Below are 24,533 nucleotides of genomic sequence, written 5' to 3' on the forward strand. Positions count from 1 at the left end.
GAAAACAAATTTACCGTGGTATGTTGGACTAGAACACCAATTAATAAAGATTGCTTCCTTCCCCCTCCCCTGCTTAATCTGAGTCTGCAGAAGTGATAAGATTTCATGGAAGCAATGTTAATGCTTCTACACCTGCATTGTTTGCTGTTTGGAGTTTTAGGCTGGGTTTCGGTACAGCACTTTGTGACATCAGCTGATGTAAGAAGGGCTTAATAAATACATTTGATTTGATGGAAGCAGGGACGGGACTACATAGAATTTTCTGTCAATAAATCAGAACGAAATGTACTGTCAGCAAATATGCAACGGAATTAGTTGGACCTCCCAAAGATTGCTTAAGGCAGCCAGTCTAGTCTCTTCACAGCTGCTTTGAAGAGACTACGGTTCCTGGGATGATGTTGGGATTGTCCAGCAAGGCCAGATTCTTATAGTGGTACTGATGCCCCCAATGGCACGTGCAAATTTTTAGAGAGCTAAGGTAATGATTAAACTAACAGTCTGCCTCTGATATCTCAAGTGATTAAAAGAACTGGCAATTGTCCATGATGACACCCAAAGTTACGTCAGTGAAGTAGGTATCAGGAAGAAGCTTCCGTAGAAGTGTCAGGTTATTATACACTAGAACTTGGTCATTATTTTTACAACTTTTCCATATTTGTAGCAAAGTCCAATCACAAACCTCATACAGTACAGGGTGTTTTGATATTGTGCAATTAAGGTTTTCAAGAGTAAAATAAAATAAAAGTTAATGAATTAACATTTAAATAAAAAATTGTATCTTCACACAAGTCTTGTACATGAACAAATGACTGTTGAAAAGTGAAATGATGTGTTCCTTCCCCCTCCCCTGGTTAATAAGAATCTGCATAAGTGATAAGACTTCACGGAAGCAGGGATGGACTATATATAATTTTCTGGAAATGAATCAGATCTAAATGTACTGTCAGCAAATATGCAACGGAATGAGTTGGACCTCCCAAAGATTGCTTAAGGCAGCCAGTCCGGGTGATTTGCTCTTCCAGTGTCGCCACTTTGTCGAAGTAAGTATTTGCACCTCCTTCCAAGCTATTCAGACAGGTGTCATGTTTCGCCAAGTTGTCTTTAAAGGAGTCCATCTTTGTGTTGACCTCGGTGGCGAGAATGGCTATTTGTGCGGATAGGTCAGTGGATAGTGACTCCACCTTAGCCAGCACAGTCTGTTCAGACTTAATGATCGCCGTCATTACCTTGGCTAGGTCGGGGGGATCAGAGTCCGTGTCCGGTGAGCCCGAGGCTTTAGTAGAGGTCTGCTCTTTTGTGACTCACATATACCTCAACTAACTGGTGCCCCCGCACATTGACTCCGTAAAGGTACCCAGCTGTATATAGTCTCGCTATTGTTATTTTACTGCTGCTCTTTAATTACTTGTTACTTTTATTTCTTATCCCTATTTTTTTTCAACGGTATTGTTGGTTAGGGGCTTGTAAGTAAACATTTTACTGTAAGATCTACACCTGTTGTATTCAGCGCATGTGACTAATAAAATTTGATTTGATTTAATATTCACTAGAACTAGGTCATGATTTTATATGACCCTGAGTAGCCTATATAACAACTTCCTCTCAATAGATATGCAGCAACACTTATAGTACTCAACGAACAGTGAATAGATCTTTGATTTTTTTTTTAAATGTACAGACCATCTCTACATGTATGGGTGTTGGTGACAGACAACATTAGGATTTGTCTAGGCTACTGCTTTCATTCACATGTAAGTATTGCATTTACCCTATGTTATGCTCGATTTTCAATCCTCTGCCTTTCAGAAAAATAGCATTATTATGATGTTGAAATGCACTTTTAATAAAGTTCGATTTGATTAGTTGGTCAGGCATATCACAGTAAATGTAGTATATTTTAGTACATTTTCAAACTGAAAGGATTAGGTCTACTGCTGTATGTGTGTATATTTTAGTACATTTTCAAACTGAAAGGATTAGGTCTACTGCTGTAGGTGTGTAAATTTTAGTACATTTTCAAACTGAAAGGATTAGGTCTACTGCTGTATTTTCAAAAACTGAAATGATTAGGTCTACTGCTGTAGTACATTTTCAAACTGAAAGGATTAGTGTATATTTTAGTACATTTTCAAACTGAAAGGATTAGGTCTACTGCTGTATGTGTGTATATTTTAGTACATTTTCAAACTGAAAGGATTAGGTCTACTGCTGTAGGTGTGTATATTTTAGTACATTTTCAAACTGAAATGATTAGGTCTACTGCTGTAGGTGTGTATATTTTAGTACATTTTCAAACTGAAAGGATTAGGTCTACTGCTGTAGGTGTGTATATTTTAGCGTCTTTCTCATTGTGATTATGGTTGCAGGCTACAGGTGTGTTTGTGATAGATAGTCGTAGACATGGAGAAGCAGACTGTGGACTTTGCCAGGGACGCTTTTCTCACAGGGAGGTCCCAGCCCCTGAAGTTCAGAGTTCAACAGTTAAAGTCCCTTCAGAGGCTGATCACAGAAAGACAAGGAGAGATTGCAATAGCACTCAAGCAGGACCTCAACAGGGTGAGAGTTTGAAAGTCATTGATTTTTTGTTGTTGTTGATAAAGACATACACTGAGTGTACAAAACATTAAGAACACCTTCCTAATATTGAGTTGCAAGGTGTCAAAAGCATTCCACAGGGATGCTGGCCCATGTTGACTCCAATGCTTCCTACAGTTGTGCCAAGTTGGCTCAATGTCCTTTGGGTGAGGGACCATTCTTGATACACACGGGAAACTGTTGAGTGTGAAAAACCCAGCAGCGTTGCAGTTCTTGACCAAAACGGTGCACTTGGCAACTACTACCATAACCAAATGGCACTTAATTATTTTGTTTTGCCCATTCACCCTCGGAATGACACACATATACAACCCATGTCTCAATCTCAAGGCTTAAAAATCCTTCTTTAACCTGTCTCCATTTCCTATACACGGATTGAAGTGATTTTAACAAGTGGCATCAATAAGGGATCATAGCTTTCACCTGGTCAGTCTATGCCATGGAAAGAGCAAGTATTCTTAATGTTTTGTACACTCAAATGTATCAACAAAGGGCATATACATATACACCGAGTTTTTAGATGTAATAAAGCCTTCATAAATCGTAATGCATTTATAAGACCTATATAGATGCTTCACAAATCATAAAAGTAACCAAGTGAATGTCTGAGTTTTCATAACTTTGAGGGAGAAAAGAGGGAGATACCCCTTACCAGATTAGTAAAGTCCAACCACCTACCACATTTGAATGACTAATCCAGCATGTTTAGGCACAGAGTGTGTTGATAAGTAAATAATAACGATCCATATAGCCTCGATACAGACAGACATCACTGCCCTGTCGTTTTACAGAGCCAGTATGACACAGCCCTCTCCGAGCTGATTGGCCTGGAGAATGAGATCAGCCTGGCGGTGGGGAAGCTGTCTCAGTGGGCTGCCCCTCGCCATGTGGAGAAGAACATCATGACCTTAACAGACCAGGTGTACATCCTGCCTGAACCCCTGGGAGTGGTGCTCATCATCGGGGCATGGAACTACCCCTGGGCCCTCACTCTGCAGCCCCTGATCGGGGCCATCGCAGCTGGTATATACCCCAGGCCCTAGTTGAATTCAATTGCTTCAAATGTTCCCACTACAAGGGGAGCAGAGGGGTATACTACAACGTATATAGTATATATACTATACTAATACTAACGTTGATAAACAACCAGATAACTTTATTAATGAGCCAGCAAATAAGTGGTTAACACATCTCTAAGTTTTTTGGTTGTTGAGTGAACTAGACCATGTCCATTTCAAGCTTATCTTTAAAAATAAAAGGTTATATACCAATATTTAATCAAGTTACCTGGCTAACTCATTGATCCTGTAATGGATGCATATTTAGTTTTCTAACTTTATCCTCAGCAACCCTCTCACACACTGTTCATTCTTCCTCTACAGGGAATGCAGCAGTGGTGAAACCCTCTGAGTTGAGTGAGCACTCAGCCAGTCTCCTCAAAGCACTGCTCCCTCAATATCTGGACAAGGTCTTACATTTTGCTAACCTTGTATCAGTAATAAAACATCTAAATGTGTGGTTTTGGGGTAAACTCTCACTATAATGTTGGGTTATTTTCCCTGACAGGAGTTATATCCTGTGGTGACAGGTGGAGTTCCAGAGACCCAGGAGTTGCTGAGGCAGCGTTTTGACCACATCTTCTACACTGGGAACAGCACAGTGGGGAAAGTGGTGATGGAGGCTGCAGCCAAACACCTGACCCCTGTCACCCTGGAGCTAGGGGGCAAGAGCCCCTGTTACATCGACAAGGACTGTGACCTCATCGTGGCCTGCCGGTAACAGCTATTTGCACCGTTGCTCAGCAACCCATTTTATCCATAGTCACATGGCTCATATAGACATGTCTTGATACGTCATGTGTTTGTTTTTATAGCCGAATCACATGGGGAAAGTTTTTCAACGTTGGGCAGACGTGCATTGCCCCTGACTACATCCTGTGTGAGCCCAGCATTCAGAACAAAGTGGTGGAGGGCATCCGGAATACACTACAGGTCTGTTCCAGATCTGTCTTCCCACAGCAGAGTAGTCTATTACCATGGACAATATATCAGGGTTCTATATCTGTCTATTACACTGTGCGTATGGTTTGAGACAGCACCTAATTCATGTTTTAGACAGCATTTAATCCTCATTTTAGACAGCATCTAATCCTCGTTTTAGACAGCATCTAATCCTCGTTTTAGACAGCATCTAATCCTCGTTTTAGACAGCATCTAATCCTTGTCTTTTGTTAATTCCAGGAGTTCTACGGCCCGGACCCCAAATCTTCCCCAGACTACGGTCGCATCATCAACCTGCGCCACTTCAGTCGAGTGATGGGTCTGCTGGAGGGATGCAGTGTGACACTAGGGGGAGAGAGCGACCCATCACAGTGTTATATTGGTAGGGAGAATCCTTATGGGGGAGATGATTGGCTGGACTCTTGCCAAGCTTCTTTATTTATGCAATGGGTATACAAATCCATATTGAATCAATTCTGGGATGAACTTTTGTCAGTGCTGTGATGTGCCGATGTAACTGACTGTACCGTCCCTGTGAATCTGTCAATAACAATGACCTTTCCCCCCATCTGATCCTGCAGCTCCCACCGTGGTAACGGACGTGTCTCCTCACACCAGACTTATGCAGGAGGAGATCTTCGGACCTCTGTTGCCCATAGTGACTGTTGGTGATGTGGGTGATGCAATTCGCTTCATCAACGGGAAAGAGAAGCCCTTAGCGCTGTATGTTTTTTCCTCTGACAAGAAGGTAAGCTACTACCGTTGAAACAATAGGACTCCATATTAGCAGAGTGTAGAGGATCACGCAGACTATATTACTATTCTTTCTCTTTTTGCCAATGAGGTGATAAAGCGAATGATTGCCGAGACCAGCAGCGGCGGGGTGGTAGTCAATGATGTCATAATGCACTACGTGCTCAACTCCCTTCCTTTTGGCGGCGTAGGTAAGACCAATAACCAACAAGTATTTTAATAGTTTTGGCTAGCACATAGGATATTAGACTAGGAAAATTCACCAATCTTATAATGACCTCACTTGCTGCTCTCTGAACTCTGACCCCATACAGGTCAAAGTGGAATGGGCAGGTACCACGGGAAACACACCTTCGACCAGCTCAGCCACCACCGGGCGTGCCTGATCAAGTCCTTGGGCATGGAATGCATTAACATGGCCAGGTACCCACCCCAGGACCACTCACGGGCACGCAGGGCCAGACAGGCCATGAGGAGCTCCCTGTGTGACCAATCCAAATCCACCTTCGTGTGGGCAGTTTTGGCCACCATCTTAGCCTGTGGTCTCCTTGTCGCCCTGATTGTAATTGTAGTCATGGGTGCCAGGTAGCCCAGGTTCTCACTACTGCAACTCATCAACTGGAAATTGTTTTTTGCATCAAATGCACTTCTTGAAGTTGCTATATTGTAATGTATCATGTCGATAATTCTGTAATCTTACTATGAGAGGGTTTACTATCTATATATCAACCATGATCATCTATTTTATGACCTGATGTTTCCTTTTCTGTGGTTAAAAAGTAAACAAAACAAACCCCTCAGGAGCCAGAGATGAAAAACAAATCTTTACTTTCCATTACTTCATTAGCACAGATTTACAAAAATATGTTAAATTATATGCACATGCCATGGATACACACAATATTTGAAATGTTGTTTTGAAAAGAAACAAAAACTTTTCAGTAACGTTATTGCTTTGTACCTTTTGTCGTTAATGATAACATAAATAACTTCAATACTAGTCTATTGACATGGCTTTGATTTGTTCAGATGAAGTCCTAGGAAATGTAACATCCAAATGTTCCTAGTAACTTCATAATCTAGTAAACTGGCCCTGTCTGGCCCTAGCGCATTAACACATTTATTAATTCAAAGAGCAAAATGGCTTCCAGATGAGCAGCCTTGTAGGACAGCCTTTAGGCCAAAAGGCTGTTAATTTCCAGTGTCTGGACTGGAGGAGGAATGAGTTTCTACATAGAATACCTGAGGGTTAGGGCTCTGACCTTGTCAGGCACTGCAGCCCAGGGAGCTTCCAGCGGTTGCCATTGTGTATGCGCAGGTCCAGCCACTCTTGCTGTGCCACGGCCAGGTAGGACTCCTGCGGGGTGGAGGCCAGCAGCTCAGGGCTCATAGAGCCCTCTGCCTGGGCCAGGGCCTGTTGACATGCAGACTGGAGGTCCATGTTCTCAAAATTATTCAGACTGCTAGACGATTGGTCCACCATATTGGCACTACTTGGACCTGACGGGTAGAAATCACAAGATTGTCAACAGGAGAAACAGGCCAAATACATTGCTGTAAAGTGTCGCGGTACGTCTGACTAATTCCACTATAGCGGGATTCAACTAAAAATCATGTTATCAATGATGAAGGCACCCCCCCTGGTGGACACTTACAGCAGCGTCTGAAGGGCTCCCAGCCCCGCGAAGGCATGTAGGGCTTGGCCATGGGCTGCTGCAGCAGGCACACGATGGCATTGTCCACCTGGTGGAAGACCCGGAGGGAGAGCAGCCTCTGGTGGATCTCCTCTGACAGGCTGTATTCCTCAGAGCGTATCAGGTTCCGGATCAAGTCAAAGTCTTGCTTCAGCTGTAGAGCCCCCTGGATACTGCAGAGAGAGAGAGAGAGAGAGAGAGAGAGAGAGAGGGGAACAGAAAGGTTGGTGAATGGGTGTGTCTATCACTCCCCTTACTAGTGCCATGTTAGGAGATAACAGTAATGATAATCAGTATAATCACAGAAATAGAATCACTAGTATGGGCTTCCCAAGTCAGAGATTCTATGCCCATTGTAGTAATTGTATTTCTATGGTATTCAGCACGGTTGTATTTGCTAATCTAGAATCAGGGAATACTGTACACATACCTGAACTTGATCTTCTCCTTGAGGATGTGCTCCATCCAGGCCTCCATGAAGGCTGTCATGGCCTCTGTCAGGGCGGGGATCCGAGCCTCCTCAGGCAGGGGCTGCACCCCCTCCAGTACCTGTCCTATTACACTCTGAGCTGCAGTAGTAGCGTAATCACTAGGGCTGCTGGGGAACTCTACAGATACAATAAGATAAACAAGCATCAAAAAACAAGCATCAATTATATTGGCTCCATTCACAAAGTACAACAGAAAAGAACTCAAATAGTGGACATGTTTCTTATGTTTAGAATATTGGATATTTCATTTCCATCAGTCTGTAATTTACCCGTTTTATAGTTCACTCTCCAGTGCTTTGCTGAGGGCATGGTCTGCAAAAATATCTCCTCAGACATCCTCTTACAGTCCTTGGAGAAGATTCTGAGCACCAGGTCAGAGAATACCTTCAACAATGCAGACATAATAGAACTGAGTTTATTTGAGTAATAAACTCAAATCGGTTATAAGAGATGACAGGTGGAACATTGGTCTAGAAATTGACAGATCAACCATTATATTGTCCCTCACCTGTAGATCTGTGACACTCTGAGTAAGCTGTGCAGCCAGTAGCTTGAGGAGATGATTTTCATTCACACTCAGGGCCTCCACATGCTGCAGTAGCCTCATCACTGATGCTCTCAGAACCTTAAAGCACAGAACACTCTCATGTAAGTGCATCCCTCAATGTCAACATAGGATTTCTCACTAAAGACAAGAAGAAAGATGGAGACCACCTGAAGCAAGGCCAACATACATTCAATAGGGAAATAGAAGATGTGTCCCCCAAATGTCACCGTATTCCCTATATAGTGCACTGCTTTAGACCAGAGCTCTAGTTCAAAGTAGTGCACTATATAGGAAGCCATTTGGGAAGCATGTCAGAGTGAATCCTCACCTTGAGGTCTCCTAGGGTGACAAGCAGGAACTTGTTGAGGGACCAGGAGGAAAGGAACTGGTAGGCCTTCCTCATGACCCAGAAGGTAGAGGATCGGACGGATGCCACCACTCTGCTCAGCGATCCTATGTGAAGGGACCTCATAGTCCGAGCATTACTGTCACCTGATGAAGGATGAAAAGCAAGATGACTACCGTGTGGCCTGGTAGAATGTTTAAGAGGTAGAGAAGGAGAATGACCTAGGGATATTTGGAGGTGATTTCCAGATTAATAAGCAGTTTAAATCATATGGATATGGGGGTTACCTTGGACCAGGTGGGCTGATATAGGGGTTACCTTGGAACAGGTGGGCTGATATAAGGGTTACCTTGGACCAGGTGGGCTGAAGATTGAAGACACTGCAGCACTGTGAGGAGTGGAGGGGACAGCTGCAGGAGTCTCTCCATGGTACATGTCATCACCATGCAGTTCTCACGCTCAACTCCTGGAAGACATTTATCTTTCAGTCCTGAGCCCAGTGACGCACACATCACTGCAAGAGAGAAAGAAACACACACACAAAGATTAGAGGCAATACCTTAACAGAAACCAAAAACATTGTGTTGTTATATTACTATAACTACATGATGCAGATGGATGTCAAATTACAGTGTATTAAGGATGTTTTAAACACAGAAACTGACCCTCATCCCAGTGCCTAAAAGCAGTGTTGGACAGGAGCTGTAAGATGAAGTCATCAACCACTCCTCTACACTCTTCAGGGACGAGCTCTGCAAGGCATTCAACTATTATTTACTGAAAGTGTCAGTCACACATCAACTGATTAAAAACAGGCAGCATTTGTTACCTCCTCTACAGCCATGGTTGAGCCACATCACAAGCTGGAAAACCATCTGGTCGTTCCACTGGTTAACACTGCCCAAAGGGTCTCTCTTTGGTGGCTGGTGGAAGCGCTGAATGACGGCTTTGCCAAACTCCCTCCACAGCATTGTCCTGTAATGACCAAAGAGCTCCACACAAGCCCCAGACTGGACTGACTTGGGTCTCTTTATCTCCTGCCTGGCCTCATCTGTGGGTGAAGACTCTCCCTCAAAGCACCTGGGAGAATGTTCTGGGGTGTTGGTACACTCCGGCCTGGGTCTGTTGGGGATGTGTGGAGCCATCAGGTCTGTGGAGGACACCAGGGCCTGGAAGAGAATCTCTAGAGACTTACGGTCCTGACGGATGAAGGCTATAAAGGGGAGATCAGAGGACCAGGAACAGGGTTTTCCCAACCTGGATTCATCTGAAGAGGGCCCAGGGAGGTTCTCCAGTGTGAGCCCATCAGGACTGGGCTCTGAGGGGTGTAGAGGGGAAAGCAGCGGGAATAACAGTTCTAATTTCTCCCACGTAGGGGCTGGGGCTCCAGTGTGCAGGGCCTGGGAGTGGAGGAAGCTCTGTTGGGAAGCCCATTGGTACAGCTGCTCTGCCGCGATCTGCCCCCTGTGCTCTGCCAGTATCCTCATCAGTTCAACCACTGGGAAAGGTGCAGGAAGGCTACCCCTCCGGGTGGGCTGCCTACTAGACAGCCCAGGCCAGTCAGACAGCTGCAGGGTCTGAGTTCTCCACCGCGAGCCTCTATGCTGGACTCTCTGCTCCTCCAGTACCTGGTTAAAGACCTCTGCCCCAGCCAGCAGGTCTTCTAAGGCATCTCTAGGCACCCTGGCCAGCTGAGCTGAGGCCAGAGCGGAGAGGGCTGTATAGATACAACGTTCCATCAGAACCAGGGCCTGCAGTCCCAGCACTCTCAGTGTCCGCCGCATGACAGCAAGGGTCTCTGTCCTCTGGAACAGAACAGTTCTCAGCCAGACGTCAGACTGGGCTTTGGCACATAGAGCATCCCAATGGCTCACGTGGATACGTAGTTCCTGGCACAGGCCTCCCATCCCAAAGCTCCAGGCAGAGTTTGGTCGCTCCAGGACTCGACTCCTGTCCATCAACAAACCTAGCTCCCGCTCCAGCAGGCTAGTCAGTTTGTCAACGTACACAGTGGTGACTCTGGTGCGCCGGGCATACTCATGGAGGAAAAGGAGCTGAGCCCGCTGTTCCAGTAGGTACTGCAGCTGCCCATAGTGCTGGCTGAGGGTAGCGGCTGGAGGGTGGTGGTAGAAACTGCCCTCTGTAGCGAGGCCCCTGACGCAACTCTGCAGCTGGCCTGTCCGTGGCCCCCGCAACACTTGGCACTGTGGACTGAGACCCAGCATGCCCTGGTCTAGCCGCTGCAGCCTGCTAGATGACTGAGAGGTGAGGTTCTGGCACGCTACAAAGGTATCCCGGTTCTCAAATTCCCACATATCATCACTTTTCTGCCTCAGTAGCCACCTCAGGCTGGGGTTGAAGCGAGTCCTCAGCAGGGCCTCCGCCTTCTGCAGAGACTTGGTGAAGGGACAACTCTGGGACCAAGAAGCTGAAGATGACAGGAGTATAGTGCTACTGTAATGCCACACAAACAGCATTGTCCTCTTATCAATTTGTTTCTATTTACATAGCTCAGGTGTTAACTATCAAAACAGTAACAAAGAAGGTGTTGCCCATACCATCAAGTTTGTCCTTTGAAAGAAAGTCATCATCTGACAAAGCATTTAGTCTCTTCTGAAATAAGATGGTTCAGAGAATGGTCAATAATAAAACCATAACTTAAAGTTTTTTACATTGACTTAAGCATACCACAAAATATTTCATTGAGAATGTTAGTCACTTACCTGTTCATCTTCAGAAGAAAAGGGTTCTGGGTTCTCATTCACAGGGGATGTCTCTGTTTTATCTGGATGAAGACAAAGAGTAGTATCAAACCACGCAACAGTGTTCCTATTCTGAAACAGAACACGAAGTAACAATAAACTACTTATTCACAATCACAATGTCAGTGTAGACGTTAGGGAACAGAGAAGGTTACCTCCTGCCTTGTCCAAACCTCCCTGCCCCTCTATTTCCAGAGCGGTCCCATTCTGGGTCTCCTGGTAGGTGCATAAAATCTGAGCCATATCAAACAGGACACAGCATTCAGGGGTCTTTCCCAAAATGGCTCACATTGCTGTTGGAAACAACGTTGTTAATTAAATGCCCTCATAGAATAAATAAACACATTTCCAGGAAACAGCACTGAGCTAAAACGTTACTCAAGGTAACATGATCATCCTCTTTACATTTCGTATTCAGGTTACGTCTAGCTCTTCAACTTTAGCGATGAGGTCAAGCTCGCCTGCTGATGTTTTCTGATAGTATTCCTTGACAAGCTGTCGCCACCAAATACTCCATCTGTGCAATCGCTGATAGTGGACTATCGTATAGAAAGGAAATAGCCACCGTTCACATAACTAATACAGGTGTCTATTTGAAAACGATTTCACACTTGCTTGTCATTGCCAAACTAGTGAGATTCATAACAACTCTATCACAGTGACACACTCCCTAACATGGTAGCTACGCGTTGGCCATCTGAAAAGTATAGGCTACTTACTGCCATAATAAAACGGCAATAACACAATACCTGTGAAATCAGTATCCGACGTAAGTGCCCAGTAAGAGAACCCCATTTAGCTGGCTAGTAAGTCTATGCTTCCTCTTCTTGACGCCTAGCGTTGGCAAGTTCATTTGTCAACATTGCTTTTTACTCCACGTTGCTAGCAAATATTTTCTAGTTAGCAAGCGACGGCCAAATTGAAGAAATTAGCATCCATTGTTGCTAGCTACCGTTAAAGGTAATAAAACATCACATTTGTACTTGAATACTTCCGTGTTTCACATCAACACTTGCTGTGAGGATTACAGCAGTCAACTGTTAGCAATTTAGCCAATCCTATTTTGAGTTTTAATCCTAGTGCTCACGAAAGTAGCGGGTTTGGTCCACGAATAGCATTGCTAGCTCAAAGCTAGCTAACCATCATGAGATACAAACAGCCAATGAAAAGAGAGCGTCCCTTGTTATGGTTAATACGGGGCGGAGCTATGGCGCTCGTCCACAGATCTATTGCTCATCCATGCTTCCGATAATCACTAAGTAATAAGCATTAATGTACTATGAAAAACTAGCTAAGAACATATACATTTCGCAGCTACAGCCAGGCAGAACGCTGAGAATGCATATACAGAAAACTGATCATAGACTAAAATAACCTTGACGCATAACTTCATTTATTTTTTAAAAACTGCCTATAAAAATCTCAATGCCAACATAACCCTTCAAAATATAGTACAACATTGTATTTCAAAACAATTTACACAGGCTGCCAAATTCTGATATTTTTTTCTAATTGGTCATTTTTACCTACCACATCAGATCCTTTTCAGAGCTGATCTGATAGAGAAGAAAAAGATCTGATTTGGACTGCCTGTCTAAACGCAGTCAAATGTACACTCCCAACTACTCACAATAAATTTATTTTCTTAACATAAAGTCACTAACAATTATAAAATGCAAGCATCCACAGCACAACATAAGAAAATTGTAACTATATACAATTCAGGTCACTGACTTGAATTTAATCATGAATTTATCCTGGAATTTTAATTAAGCATTCAATATTTTTTTTCCTGCTAGGGTGATCGCCATGGATTGTCTTTCAATGCACAACAGTTAGGCCATGTCAAGATCAACTGATGCATCTATTTTCATCATCTTGCTGGGAGTCCCTTGGCAGGAGTCCTAGAACAAAAAAACAAACATCTAGATTAGTTTTATACTGAAAAAATGCAGCACAAAGTCACTCCAATTGAGTTTGGTAAGAGTCCAATAGTGCTTCCCAAAATTGCTTTTGAACATGGACCAATAGTTGTCTTCAAACATGCTTCAAACAAGACTGGTTAAAGAACATACCGGTTGAGACGAAGAGGCATTGCTGACTTTAAGAGGCTGTGTGTTCGAGTCTGAATCCAGCTCAGGGAAGTCCAGCTCAATATCCATGACATCATCCAAGTCAACCTCCTCTCTAAATGATACATGAAACAAAGAACAACTGTATTACAAACTTGGTTTGAGTAAGCCATCTGGCACAAAGGTGTCCTCTCATGAAGGATTTTCCCTGAGACTAGATAGATACATTTTTTTCTACAGGATGGCTTTAACATATTTCCCAAATCCAATTTCAGGAGAACAACTTGTGCTTACAATTGAAGGACTATATCAAAGGAAGTATAAAGTTAAATGGCATAAAAAAAATAATATATATATATATATATTTTTTGCTTGATCGTTTTAAATGCCAGGATATTTGAGGGGCTTACATGGCCTGCAGCTCACTGCCTTCCAGGGCTGGGGATCCCACGCGTGAATCTTCACCTTCCACAGCTTAATCTGCTGGTCCCATGAGCGCCGGCTGTACTTCTTAAACTTGTTGGGAGTCTTAGGATGAACTCCCGGCTGCCTCAAGTGCCTGGCAAAACAATGGAAAACAAAATGGGTTAATATTAACTTTGATCTATTAGGGTGGTAGCTGAATGAAAACAAACACTATTTTACTCACTTGGGTACTTCCTTGATGTATCTGTCGTAGGCGAGTGTGTTCTTCCCGTAGGTGATCTGTTTCTGCCTCCTCATCAGGACTTCCTCGTCCTCCTCCATGACCTCACCGGGGACAGGAGAGTCCCTGGACTCTGAGCTGAAGACAGGAAACAGATTAATGAACGAAATGCAATGAATGGATGTACCCTGAGTGCCAGTCTGTTTGTGCTATCATGCCAACTCCTTGTCACGCACATTGTTTGTTTGGCTTGACAATGAGCGAGCAATGGAGTTGGCAAGAGCACAAAAATCTGGGACCAGGCTCTCATGCAAAACACAGTATGAGACATACATTTTCAAACATACCTCCCAGAAGAGTTCTTTCGTTCCCTTGGACCAAAATCTGATGTTAGTATCCTCCGCCTGTAACTAAAAGAAACAATACCATAAGCAATTGAAAGCTTTTAGAAGCACATTTATCTAAAAGGGGAAACTCCGCAGTGACTGCTGACCGTTGCATATCCCGACGGACACTTGAGCGCCTTTCGTCAGTCTCCACTTCACTCCCCCAATCCGCGCATCTAGGAACTGGACCTTCACTTTCAGGAGTGGTAAAACTGAAAGAGGAATGAAATGTACAGTTATTATGAGATTCCTCTCCAGAAGATGCCTCAAAACACCTTAAGTTGGAGATGGCTGATGGTGTGAAAGAGACATTAAACAACACCATACATTTTAATTGTTTGTTTTTAACAGCATTATTCTGGGTGACATACATGGGGCACATTTGCATTTAGCAACCATCTGTCAACCTAGCTATTGTTCTCAAATGCTTCCCTCATTTACGTGTCACAGGGCAGTCTACTTAATTTATGGTTGTCAAGGTCTACATCCCAAATTGCTTGTCCCTATAAAGTGCACTATAAAGAAACCATAGGGCTCTGGTCAAAGTAGGGCACTATGTTGGGAATTTGGTGCCATTTGGGACACAAAAAAAGGGCTACACAGAAAATCTACCTAAAATATTGGTTTGATAACTCCCAAGTGAGCAGTCTGAATCTTATCTTACCTAACAGGTCTGTGGTTAGCATTCATCTTAAGATCACTGGTACCGGTTGAGTCCAAGTCCCCATTTGATCTCATACTGCCATCAGCTCCCCGTTTCCGGCAGTTGGACCACCTTGAAGGGCCCCTATTCCTAGAAACAATGATATATGGATCAACAAGACTGAAAGATCATGCCATTGTCAAGAACGTCATTTTCCCGAAGAACTTAACATTAAAACAGTACTAAAAATGCCTTGTTCCCTTTGATTTAGTTGATTATTGTCAATCACTACAGACTCAGTGGAGACACTAGTAGGTACACTAGTTGACTATTTATGAGATATTTCAAGCACAGTACAATAGCTGCTTCGGCGCCATAGGACGCATGAGCGCGAAAGGTTTTGCTAGTCAACCAACGTTACTATAGCTAGCTAGCAAGCAAGCTAACGTTAGTAGCTAGTTAGCTGTTGCATTAAAGCCAGTTACATTAGCTAGCTACATTTTAAGGGAAATACGTTGTTATAAAGTTGGCTGGCTAGCTAACGTTAGTTAGATAAACAAATGATTTGCACTTTCTATTTAGCTACTGTAACTAGTTAAGGCAAGTTAGCGAGCTATTGTTAGCTGATTAGCTATCCAGCAGTAAACTTAGCTAGCTAAGCTAGCACCTGATCAAACTTAGCTAGCACCTGATCAAAATAAAAGGTTAGGTGTCTAGCAAACGCTACGTTACTGTACGTAGCAAAACTAGTCAAGAATGCATGAGCCAGCAATACAATAAATGCTCACATACTTATAACACGATAGGAAACATACATTAGCTGGAAAAGCGTACCTAGAAACAATTAGCCAGCTAGCTAACCAGACCAGCAACAATTCCGGATTTCGCGGGAGAAGACTGGCGCGAGAGAAAGCGAAAATAGATTTTTAAATAGATTTTTGTTGCTAAATTACTTACAAACTCATGACAACTCACCTATTTTCATCTCCGTTATATTCAGCATTGGTGCGTCTGGATTTGTGGCGAAAAGACATTTTTTTCTAAACTTACAGAGGAACGAAGGGCTTGTAGCTACTTCCCTTAAAGCAGAGATCTTTTGATTTTGATGTGAACGCGCCAAAGCTAAGGAATGGCGCTTTCCCTGACGTCAGTCAACAATTGAAGAATTCATTTCGCATGGCCCGGTGCCAAGGAGTGTAGAGATATCGGTTAAGGACCAATGGAATTGTCTAATTTCGCAACCTCTGCTGTTCCGGGGCACCGTGCCATGTACAAACGAACATGCCCGTTGTTGTCACGTGACGGAAGGGGAGGGATTTGACGCGCTTGTTTACAAAACCACAGATGGAACAGTGGTGGTTTAGTCATAAATAGAGGCATATATTTAGGGAGCTAGGCAAACTTTTAGAATATTATACAACATACAAAGAGGCGCCCTATACATTCTGTTACATAGCATTGTTTAAATATTCCTCGTGTAATGGTGAGCTAACATGGCTGCCATAGAATGTTGTAGTGTCATGTAAATGCGTTATAATGCTCATTCTAGACAATCCGTTTCATAGCATTTTTTAAATTGTGTATATTCCCCATGTACTGTTAATGTGCAGCTAACGCCACGTCAATGTGCTATACAAGGAAACTCCGAAATTTCCAAATGTTTAACTGGTAGTAGTTATATACGTGCTGCGTTCAACAAATCAGCAAGTCGGAAATGTCGCGGCATAACATGGCTAGAATGTTGAAGTGTCGTTAATACATCGTCATAATGCAGAATCCGCATTGGCCTAACTGTCTATTGATGCATTCAAGACAACTGGGACCTCTGAAAAAACGGGGTCAAATCATGTCAGTGACCTTCTGGTCAGAAAGTTAGAGGTCTACAGAAATGACAGAGTTTTCGACATGAAACTCCCACTTAATTGGTAATTAGATACTTATGCATACATTTCAGTTTTCTAGATCCGACTACTACGTGAATGCGGAATCATCTTTGCATCTGGGACAGCATGGGCAGCGCCAATGAGTAGAAACAAGTGTTCTGTACGATTGGCTGATCCCTCTTGATGACCCGATTGGACATGACTCCAGCAGGGTCACCAGGAAAGATCAGCCAATGAAGTTGGACGTCTCGCCCTGTTGACTACTTTAAAATTGTGGAAGCCCCAATGGCGCTGCCCATGCTGATAACAGCATTTAGTCCGCTAGAGGGCTCTATCATTCTCTATGGTTAAAAATAATTTTCCCAGTTTGAGCTCGTTTTTTTATCGAGCTCCCAGTTGTCTTGAACGCACTGAAGTCGGACATTTCCGAGTTCAAAATTGTTTTAAAGGCGGCGCTAACACATGTTCTGCTTATACATTTCGTTGATTAAAAAAACCTAATGTTGCCGCGTTCAAAACAACTGGGATCTCGGAAATCTGTGACTTCCAACTTCAGTGCGTTCAAGACAACTAGAAACTCAAAAAAACGAGCACCAACTGAGAAAATAATTTAGAATGTTCATCCAAATCGGAAACTCCGGCATCTTTCTAGTACTCCGTCTTTTTGACTTGAATATCGTCATGATTTGTCCCCAAGTTCCCAGTGAATGCGCCATTACTGTTGATTGCCACAAAGAGGCGCCCAAGACCGTCACGGTGGATTACTAGGCCTACTGATCAATGAGGTTCAGTAATTTCCGCATCCATTCTCGGTATTGTTAAAAACATGTTTTGTGGCAATTCTCACACAACAATTCTTAACCTTTTTGTTCCCAGGTCAAGTTAGTTAATTTTCTGTTGACAAATCCTCATCGAAATGTGGTATCAAGCAGTGGACATTCAGCAACAAACAAAACAAATTAGAGGGTAGCTATATTTTAATAAAGGTAACATAATTGTGAAATTAAGTATATGGCAATTTTTAAAAACCATGTACCACATCAGTTTTCCCCATGTCATCAACTGACTACTTCATTAATTATATTTTCATAGCCCTACTTGACAAAGTTCCGTAATTGCATAACAGACCGATGAAAGACTGATAACACAAAGATTAACAAAATGTTTCCATTACAGCACCCTTGAAAAAGAGACAGTAAAACAGAGTAAAGATATGTTGTGCCGCACTGTCCAGAGCCAACTACATTTTGCCCCATTTGAGTCTCATCAGAACGATCAACTGGAAGATGTTGAAAACCACACAAGGTAATTCAAGGGGCAGACAAATGTAGGCGTAAGTGACTCAGCGATATGACGTAGGTGCACAAAGTAAACAGCATAGTGGGTTGATTTCCACAACTACGAGCATTGACTCACGAGGCTAAACTTCTCAGCTGTTTTGGTTCATACCTACCACTCTAACACTGTGACACGAACACGTGCACAGATACTGTGCGAGCCTTGCATCTCGCTCATCGCAATATCGTCGGTGCTGCTCATGGAAACATCATTTTGCTGAGACTAAATTTAACCTCTGCTTAGCAATCTACCCAGCTTTAAAGCTCAAAGTTCATGTTGTAGCCATATTGTGCAGGGAAAAATATTTGATCAAATCAAAATCATGAAGAGCAAAGTTAGAACAAAACTAGAATATGCCAAGGTTTCCCATAGCAGAGTAATGGCACTAATGATGCAAGAGAGACAAGGCACAATTAGAAAAGTAATCACAAGGGCTATCTGATGTACATCGCACCAAACCACCAGCAGATTCCTATGCATATCTTTAGAATTGACTGAGAGGAACACAGTATTGAGTGATCAGGGGACAATGCAGACATCCAGGATGCAGAACTTGGCCCTACAAGTGGGGCAAGGCACTCTGTTGCCCAACCAGGTCTCAGGTTTCTGCTGGTCCTGGCGGCTGGCAAACCATTTGCCCATACAGGTGAGACACCACATGGGTCTACAGTAGCACTGCTGGCACTCTCCTTCACCCTCCTCCTGGCATAGCCGTAACAGTTTGGTGTTGGCAGGCACCTGCATGCAACCAATGCAGGACTCCAGCTCCTAAGAACAGAGGCAGAGAAATACTGGGCATGATATTTCTAGTTTCTACTACACTGAGCAGAACACATTTTTTCATGACCATTTATCAAGCATGTTGGGAGAATTCATTTAAAGGTAGACTCAGCAAAATGATGTTGTCACGAGCAACACTGGAGATTGAGGTGAGCGCAGTCAGTTGTACAACAATGCCTTCAACTGAAATGTGTCTTCCACATTTTACCCAACCCCTCTGAATCAGAGAGGTGTGGGGGGCTGCCTTAATCGACATCCACGTCTTCGACGCCCAAAGAACAGTGGGTTAACTGCCTTGCTCAAGAGCAGAACAACAGATGTTTACCTTGTCAGCTCGGGGATACGATCTAGCAACATTTCGGGAACTGGCCCAGCGCTCTAACCACTAGGCTACCACACACAGTATGTGCACAGGTTCACTTCACGCTGTGTCGTTTACTTTCTGCATCATATCGCTGAGTCTACCTTTAATGTTGAATACATTAAATGGTTCACCCATAGACAATATAACATGGGGGCACCTGTCCGCTTGTCAGCTGGTAGACTTGGTTCATTTCCACCTGGGATTTGAATGTTTCCAAGAAGAGGTCACTCATAGTCTGGTGAATGACCACGTTGGCAGCGTTCCTGATTGGTGCATGCAGCTTCTCTCGCAGTTCTGCATATTCTGTTGAATTGAGCCTACGCAGGTGCATAATTCAGAACTGAGTATTTCACATATAGTACAACAGCATTATGCATCAGAAAAACAATATTTGCATTAAACAGGTGTTACAATGGGAAATAAATATGGTAGTTCTATTTAAGGTTTTGAAAGGGGTTGGCATTTACGGTTTACTTCTCAAATGAGCTGACAAGACAACAGCAAGCTTAGCCTATAGCTTAGCCTATAGCTCGTGTTAGCTACTGTACCTTATGTCAAAGGGCTTGACGCTGGGGTTGATGCTAGCGACTCGGAGTGTCAGGATCTGAACAGGAGTGGCCGAGTCAGGGGAGAGCTGGTGTTGCCTTGAGTCTGTGACTGTCAAGTGAGTGTCTTGCTGCAGTGCAATATGTACATAATAGGTAGTGACCTTCATGATCCAGGTGTCAGTGATGAGAACCCTTGCACCAGGGGCACCCGTTGCAAACTTGTCAATGCGGCGAAATTCTGTGTTGACAGAGGAGGCAACTGCGCCCCAGCCGGACTGGGGCAATGCATGGGCTTTAAGGTTCTGCGATATTGGATGATTTCCCCATTTGTGCTGAGACCAGTAGATGACGAGCACCCAGCTAAAGAGCTGAAGAGCCAGTGACAATGTGAAGAAAGCCCTCCAGCCATCACTTATTAAGTGAACATAGGCCAGATACTTTTCTGGAGCAGCTATGCACATTCCCATGTAGTACCCTGTTGGATACGGAACAGAAAGTTTGCTCAAATGTCTATAAACTTGACATTTGAATGATGTGGCCAGCTACTAGCTAGGCAGAATTATCACAGATAAAAGAGACTAGCTATACTATAGTAAAAAAACAATACAATCAGTTAGTATGAATGATCACTTGACAGGACAGTGATCAATGTGGGTATTGCATGTCAATAGCTATTTTTCACTAGGCCCCTGGCAGCTAGTTAGCTGCTAGCTAAGTGACTTACCAAGTGGCAAAGTTGAATGAACTAGTAAAGTGACGCTCGTTCTCCTCACATGATATTGAATGAAACCAATATCTTCACTTCCAAGCCATCCTGAAAACAGATTTTGCACGGTGAAACCAGCTGATCGAAATTCATTTGGTGTGAAAACAAAGCAAAACGCTAATACTATGTAGGCCAAAGAAAACGTTACTTCTGGCCGATCCATGTTACCAATGTATTTGTATCTAGTTAAGCTAACAGTCTAGCTAATTTTATTAACACATTAGCTAGCTAGAACTGAATAGGAAGAAACCAGACCAAAAAAATGACAACATCCTGTGCCACGACTTTCGCTATCCCCTGAATTTTCAAAATAAAAGTCGGGTGCTGCAGTCCAAGCAAGTTATTTCTTCCCTTTCATTTAGGGGAATCCCCGTTGAAACCGGATGCAGTTTGATTTCCATCTTAAATGAAGGTCCAATTCACTAACTTTGCCCCCTCTGCACTCGATTTAGCTCAAGGGAGCGAGTGACGAATTCAGACCACTTATGGTTGATATGACCCACAATTCAATGCAAACTGTAATTAAGCGTCATACTCCGGTGGCCGCGAAGTGTCACATTTAATCAACGTAGCTAGCTTTTAGGAATACTAAAATGTATTGGAATAAACGACCAAACTAAAAAACTATCTAGCCAGCTATGGGTAACTGTAGCTAGTTGTCTGACTCGAGTGCAAGCTAGCTACGTTAGCTTGCTAGGTACATTCATAGCTTTAAGTTGGTTGTTTTTAAGCTCAACTTCCAAGATTTCCACCAAGGACTTTGTCTCTCTGATCATCACTCTCCCTTGCTCTAAGGGCTCCCCAGTGGTGCAGTGGTCTAAGGGACTGCATCTCAGTGCAAGAGGCGTCGCTGCAGTCCCTGGTTTGAATCCAGGCTGCATCACATCCGGCTGTGATTGGGAGATATATATTTTCCTGGACTTCCTATAGGGCAGCGCACAATTGGCCCGGGGTAGGCTGTCATTGTAAATAAGAATTTGTCCTTAACTGACTTACCTAGTTAAATAAAGGTTACATTTTTTTAAATTGCTTGGGCAAGGGACATTTAAGGTACACTCAGACATGACGATGTAAAACGTTATTCAAGGGCTGAGGGTTTAGCGCTGACAACCATGAGTTTGGACGGTAGCCTGGGTTTCGCAACAAACTTCTTCTGTGCATTTTATGGCACACTACAAACCAAAAAGCTGTACTGGGTAAAAAAAAAAAAAAGAAGGTAAAATAAAACCCATATGTGATAGGGAAACCTAACTTAATCAACCCAAAATAAAACAAAAAAACACATTGACAACACAAAACCCCCTACTTCTTCCTTCCTTCAAATCTCCATATCTTTCTTCTCGGGCTCTATGACCTGAGAGGGTGGTACGGCTTTTGACAATACTCCATGCAACCCCTCCGCCGAGAACTCTTTCAGAGCCAGGAACCGTTCCGCCGCATCCACAATATCTATTTTCCTGGACTTTCTCTCCACCTTGGGAGTGCCATTAATCACCATAGCTATAAATACCACAAAGTCCACCAGCTTAACCTTGAACATATCTGGGTCCTGCTGTTGAAGGGCAACCCCTGCAGCCTTCAGTGAAGGCCTATCCACCACCATGGACTCTTCAGGAGAACCATTTGAATCCTCAACCCTTTTCACAGGAGCTGCATATGAAATGTTCTGAACAGCCCTGACTTTGGACACCTCATTATCTTTCACCCTTGTTGGGCATTCCAAAGACATGGCTTCATGGTTACCACCACAATTGCAACATGTCACATTTTCATCACTTTTAAAACACATGATATGATCTTTTCCAAAACTTGAACATCTCGGTTTCTCCATTCTGCAAACACTTGAAACATATCCAAAAGCTTTACAATGATGGTCTTGGAACAGATGTTCTGGCTTGGTAGTTTATATATCCCAAATGCACTTGAGTAAGGAGAGACTCCATATTAGAAAACACAAGAACAGATAGTCTACACTTTTTCTTCATCCACCACATTATTCATCCGACGAGCATCATTCATTCCAGGAATATTTTTCATGACTGCAAGATATTACCCCCTTGAGGGATGCCCTGTTCCGAAGAGGCACACAGGACACATCAAACTTATCAAACCGGGTGAGAGGCAACACGCTCCCTCTGATCCTCAGAAGAACAAAAAATCTAAACAAGCCCGCCTCGTGATCCTCACAGCCTTCACTTTACCCAGCACTCTCTCCACCAGTTTGGATATATCAAATGGATTCTTTAGAATTGGTGATCCAATCAGCTGCTTTTTGAATAGTTTGTTCTCAAGTAAACTTCCCAACCACGTTGTGGCGAAATCCTGCACGGAGCCTTCACCGTGCGCTGCCACTTTAAGAGAGCATCAGCAGTAAGGAAGGAGGAAATAAAGACAGCTTTTTCAGCTCTTTGGGGAGGAGCTCTTGGTTGGCGCGACAGTTTGATTGTGTGTGCTATGCTGCAGAAATTTGGTTTATTTTCAGCGTGTGTAGTTTATAAAGTATTTAACTCAATCATCGGTGTGACAGTTCTAGGTCGTGGTTGTTATCGTTTGGGACCGCGCCGGTTATGGATCGCATGGATTAGTAGCAACATTGTTGTGAAGCTTTGACATACAAACCAACAAACCATCGAACGGTCAGACAGGACACCGATACACCTGATGGTAATCATGGTCAGGATTCTTTCATTGTGGAAGGACTCGATGGACTAATGGAGTTGGATAGCACTGACCCTATTCCCCAGGCTTCCGGCTCACCTATAACATCTCCACCATTACCCTCCCCTCAAACCCTTCCTGTTACCCTATCCAGAGAGAATGGGAGAGGTGTCTCTGTGATCACTGGACAAATGGAACATCAATGGACACACACCAATCATAGTTTGACAATGCAGGAGAATGCCATTCGCAAACTTAGTGAATGTGTGGAGGCTCATCAGACAGATGTGCAGCGGAGGTTGGATGCTTACCCTCTACCTTCCCTGTCAAATGGAGGAAAACCAACAACAAATTGTTCAGAGACAGAAATATTTACAAGATTCTCTGAAGCAGGATATTCAAGGAAAACTGCACCGGTTCAAAACACAAATGGAAACTAATCATCATCAAGTCAAGATCTTTCTTAAGGAGGAACAAAAACAGAGTGCAGAGGAGTCAGCCTCTATTGTGAAGGGAGTATGTTCTTATCTGAAGGAAGTTATGGAGGACATGAAGAACTCTCTCACAGGGGAACTACGATTTTTGATTGAACAGAGTCAAAAAGGACAGGGGAACTACGATTTTTGATTGAACAGAGTCAAAAAGGACAGGGGGACTACGATTTTTGATTGAACAGAGTCAAAAAGGACAGGGGGACTACGATTTTTGATTGAACAGATTGAACAAAAGGACACCGTTAATGGGATGGGGAAAGCACAGAAGGCCACAGACCTTCAAATGGAAGAGCTGCACCAGGAGGTAATGCAGTACTTTCCCTTCTGGACAAATCTTCTGCACCTCCCTTAGGTTTTACCTCTGCCACTGGCTTGGCGAGTAAGGGAATAGGAACAGGTAGTACTACAAAAGCCCCTCAGAAGATACTGTTAAACAATAGAACTCCCGCTGCCACTGTCATGTCTCCTCTAGCGCGCTCCCTCCCTATCAAACTTCTTTTCCCCACTTTTGTCAGCCCAGAAGATGATGTTGATCCACTGTTTTTCTTATCTAAGTGTAATTATTTTCTTTCTATCCGGCCCCTTACTGACTTGGAGGTTCTTGCCACCCTCCGCAGTGTTCTCTATGGTACAGCAAGAGACTGGTGGGAGATGGGGTAAACATGTGTCAACCTGGGAGGAGTTTAAAAAAATATTCCTCTTAGCCTTCCTCTCAGAGGACTATGGGGATGAACTGGCAGAACGTGTTCGTAACAGAGTCCAGGGTG

The 24,533-nt window shown here is 43.5% G+C and overlaps 4 protein-coding genes across 8 annotated transcripts; 1 reads left to right on the forward strand and 3 right to left on the reverse strand.

Annotated features, from left to right (window-relative positions):
* Positions 1–918: 918 nt before the first annotated feature.
* Positions 919–6,348, forward strand: LOC112256007 (aldehyde dehydrogenase, dimeric NADP-preferring). Of its 3 annotated transcripts, none has more exons than XM_024428922.2 (11): positions 919–1,040; positions 1,679–1,751; positions 2,367–2,556; positions 3,387–3,618; positions 3,978–4,063; positions 4,162–4,370; positions 4,469–4,586; positions 4,836–4,977; positions 5,177–5,343; positions 5,440–5,539; positions 5,663–6,348. In XM_024428922.2, the coding sequence occupies exons 3-11, from the start codon at positions 2,401–2,403 to the stop codon at positions 5,935–5,937; spliced, it is 1,485 nt and encodes a 494-aa protein (XP_024284690.1). In that variant the 5' UTR covers positions 919–1,040; positions 1,679–1,751; positions 2,367–2,400; the 3' UTR covers positions 5,938–6,348. The 3 variants fall into 3 exon arrangements, with proteins under 3 accessions (XP_024284690.1, XP_024284691.1, XP_024284692.1); XM_024428923.2 differs by lacking the exon at positions 919–1,040 and adding an exon at positions 1,120–1,350; XM_024428924.2 differs by lacking the exon at positions 919–1,040 and adding an exon at positions 1,445–1,463.
* On the reverse strand, positions 6,160–12,431 carry ccdc142 (coiled-coil domain containing 142). 2 transcript variants are annotated; one of them, XM_024428919.2, is made up of 13 exons: positions 11,938–12,431; positions 11,344–11,481; positions 11,150–11,211; positions 10,985–11,039; positions 9,256–10,854; positions 9,092–9,178; positions 8,776–8,940; positions 8,409–8,572; positions 8,042–8,158; positions 7,803–7,917; positions 7,473–7,650; positions 7,004–7,215; positions 6,160–6,848 (listed from the first exon to the last, which is right to left on the reverse strand). In XM_024428919.2, exons 2-13 carry the CDS (start codon positions 11,429–11,431, stop codon positions 6,598–6,600), a joined length of 3,093 nt encoding a protein of 1,030 aa, XP_024284687.1. In that variant the 5' UTR covers positions 11,432–11,481; positions 11,938–12,431; the 3' UTR covers positions 6,160–6,597. The 2 variants fall into 2 exon arrangements, with proteins under 2 accessions (XP_024284687.1, XP_024284688.1); XM_024428920.2 differs by lacking the exon at positions 11,938–12,431 and adding an exon at positions 11,594–11,921.
* A 128-nt stretch (positions 12,432–12,559) lies between these two features.
* Positions 12,560–16,205, reverse strand: LOC112256008 (stem-loop binding protein). Its single transcript, XM_024428926.2, is given in 9 exon segments — positions 12,560–13,092; positions 13,264–13,375; positions 13,671–13,704; positions 13,707–13,819; positions 13,910–14,044; positions 14,254–14,310; positions 14,400–14,504; positions 14,957–15,085; positions 15,911–16,205. Coding segments are annotated over 9 exon segments (813 nt in total). The 5' UTR covers positions 15,970–16,205; the 3' UTR covers positions 12,560–13,023.
* A 1,572-nt stretch (positions 16,206–17,777) lies between these two features.
* On the reverse strand, positions 17,778–21,422 carry tmem129 (transmembrane protein 129, E3 ubiquitin protein ligase). 2 transcript variants are annotated; one of them, XM_024428918.2, is made up of 5 exons: positions 20,870–21,422; positions 20,573–20,662; positions 19,849–20,323; positions 19,458–19,617; positions 17,778–18,924 (listed from the first exon to the last, which is right to left on the reverse strand). In XM_024428918.2, the coding sequence occupies exons 3-5, from the start codon at positions 20,313–20,315 to the stop codon at positions 18,676–18,678; spliced, it is 876 nt and encodes a 291-aa protein (XP_024284686.1). In that variant the 5' UTR covers positions 20,316–20,323; positions 20,573–20,662; positions 20,870–21,422; the 3' UTR covers positions 17,778–18,675. The 2 variants fall into 2 exon arrangements, with proteins under 2 accessions (XP_024284686.1, XP_024284685.1); XM_024428917.1 differs by lacking the exon at positions 20,870–21,422 and having other exon boundaries at positions 20,573–20,863.
* Between the last annotated feature and the right edge of the window lie 3,111 nt (positions 21,423–24,533).

The sequence above is a fragment of the Oncorhynchus tshawytscha genome, linkage group LG08, assembly GCF_018296145.1.
Source record: "Oncorhynchus tshawytscha isolate Ot180627B linkage group LG08, Otsh_v2.0, whole genome shotgun sequence".
Lineage (NCBI taxonomy): Eukaryota > Metazoa > Chordata > Actinopteri > Salmoniformes > Salmonidae > Oncorhynchus > Oncorhynchus tshawytscha.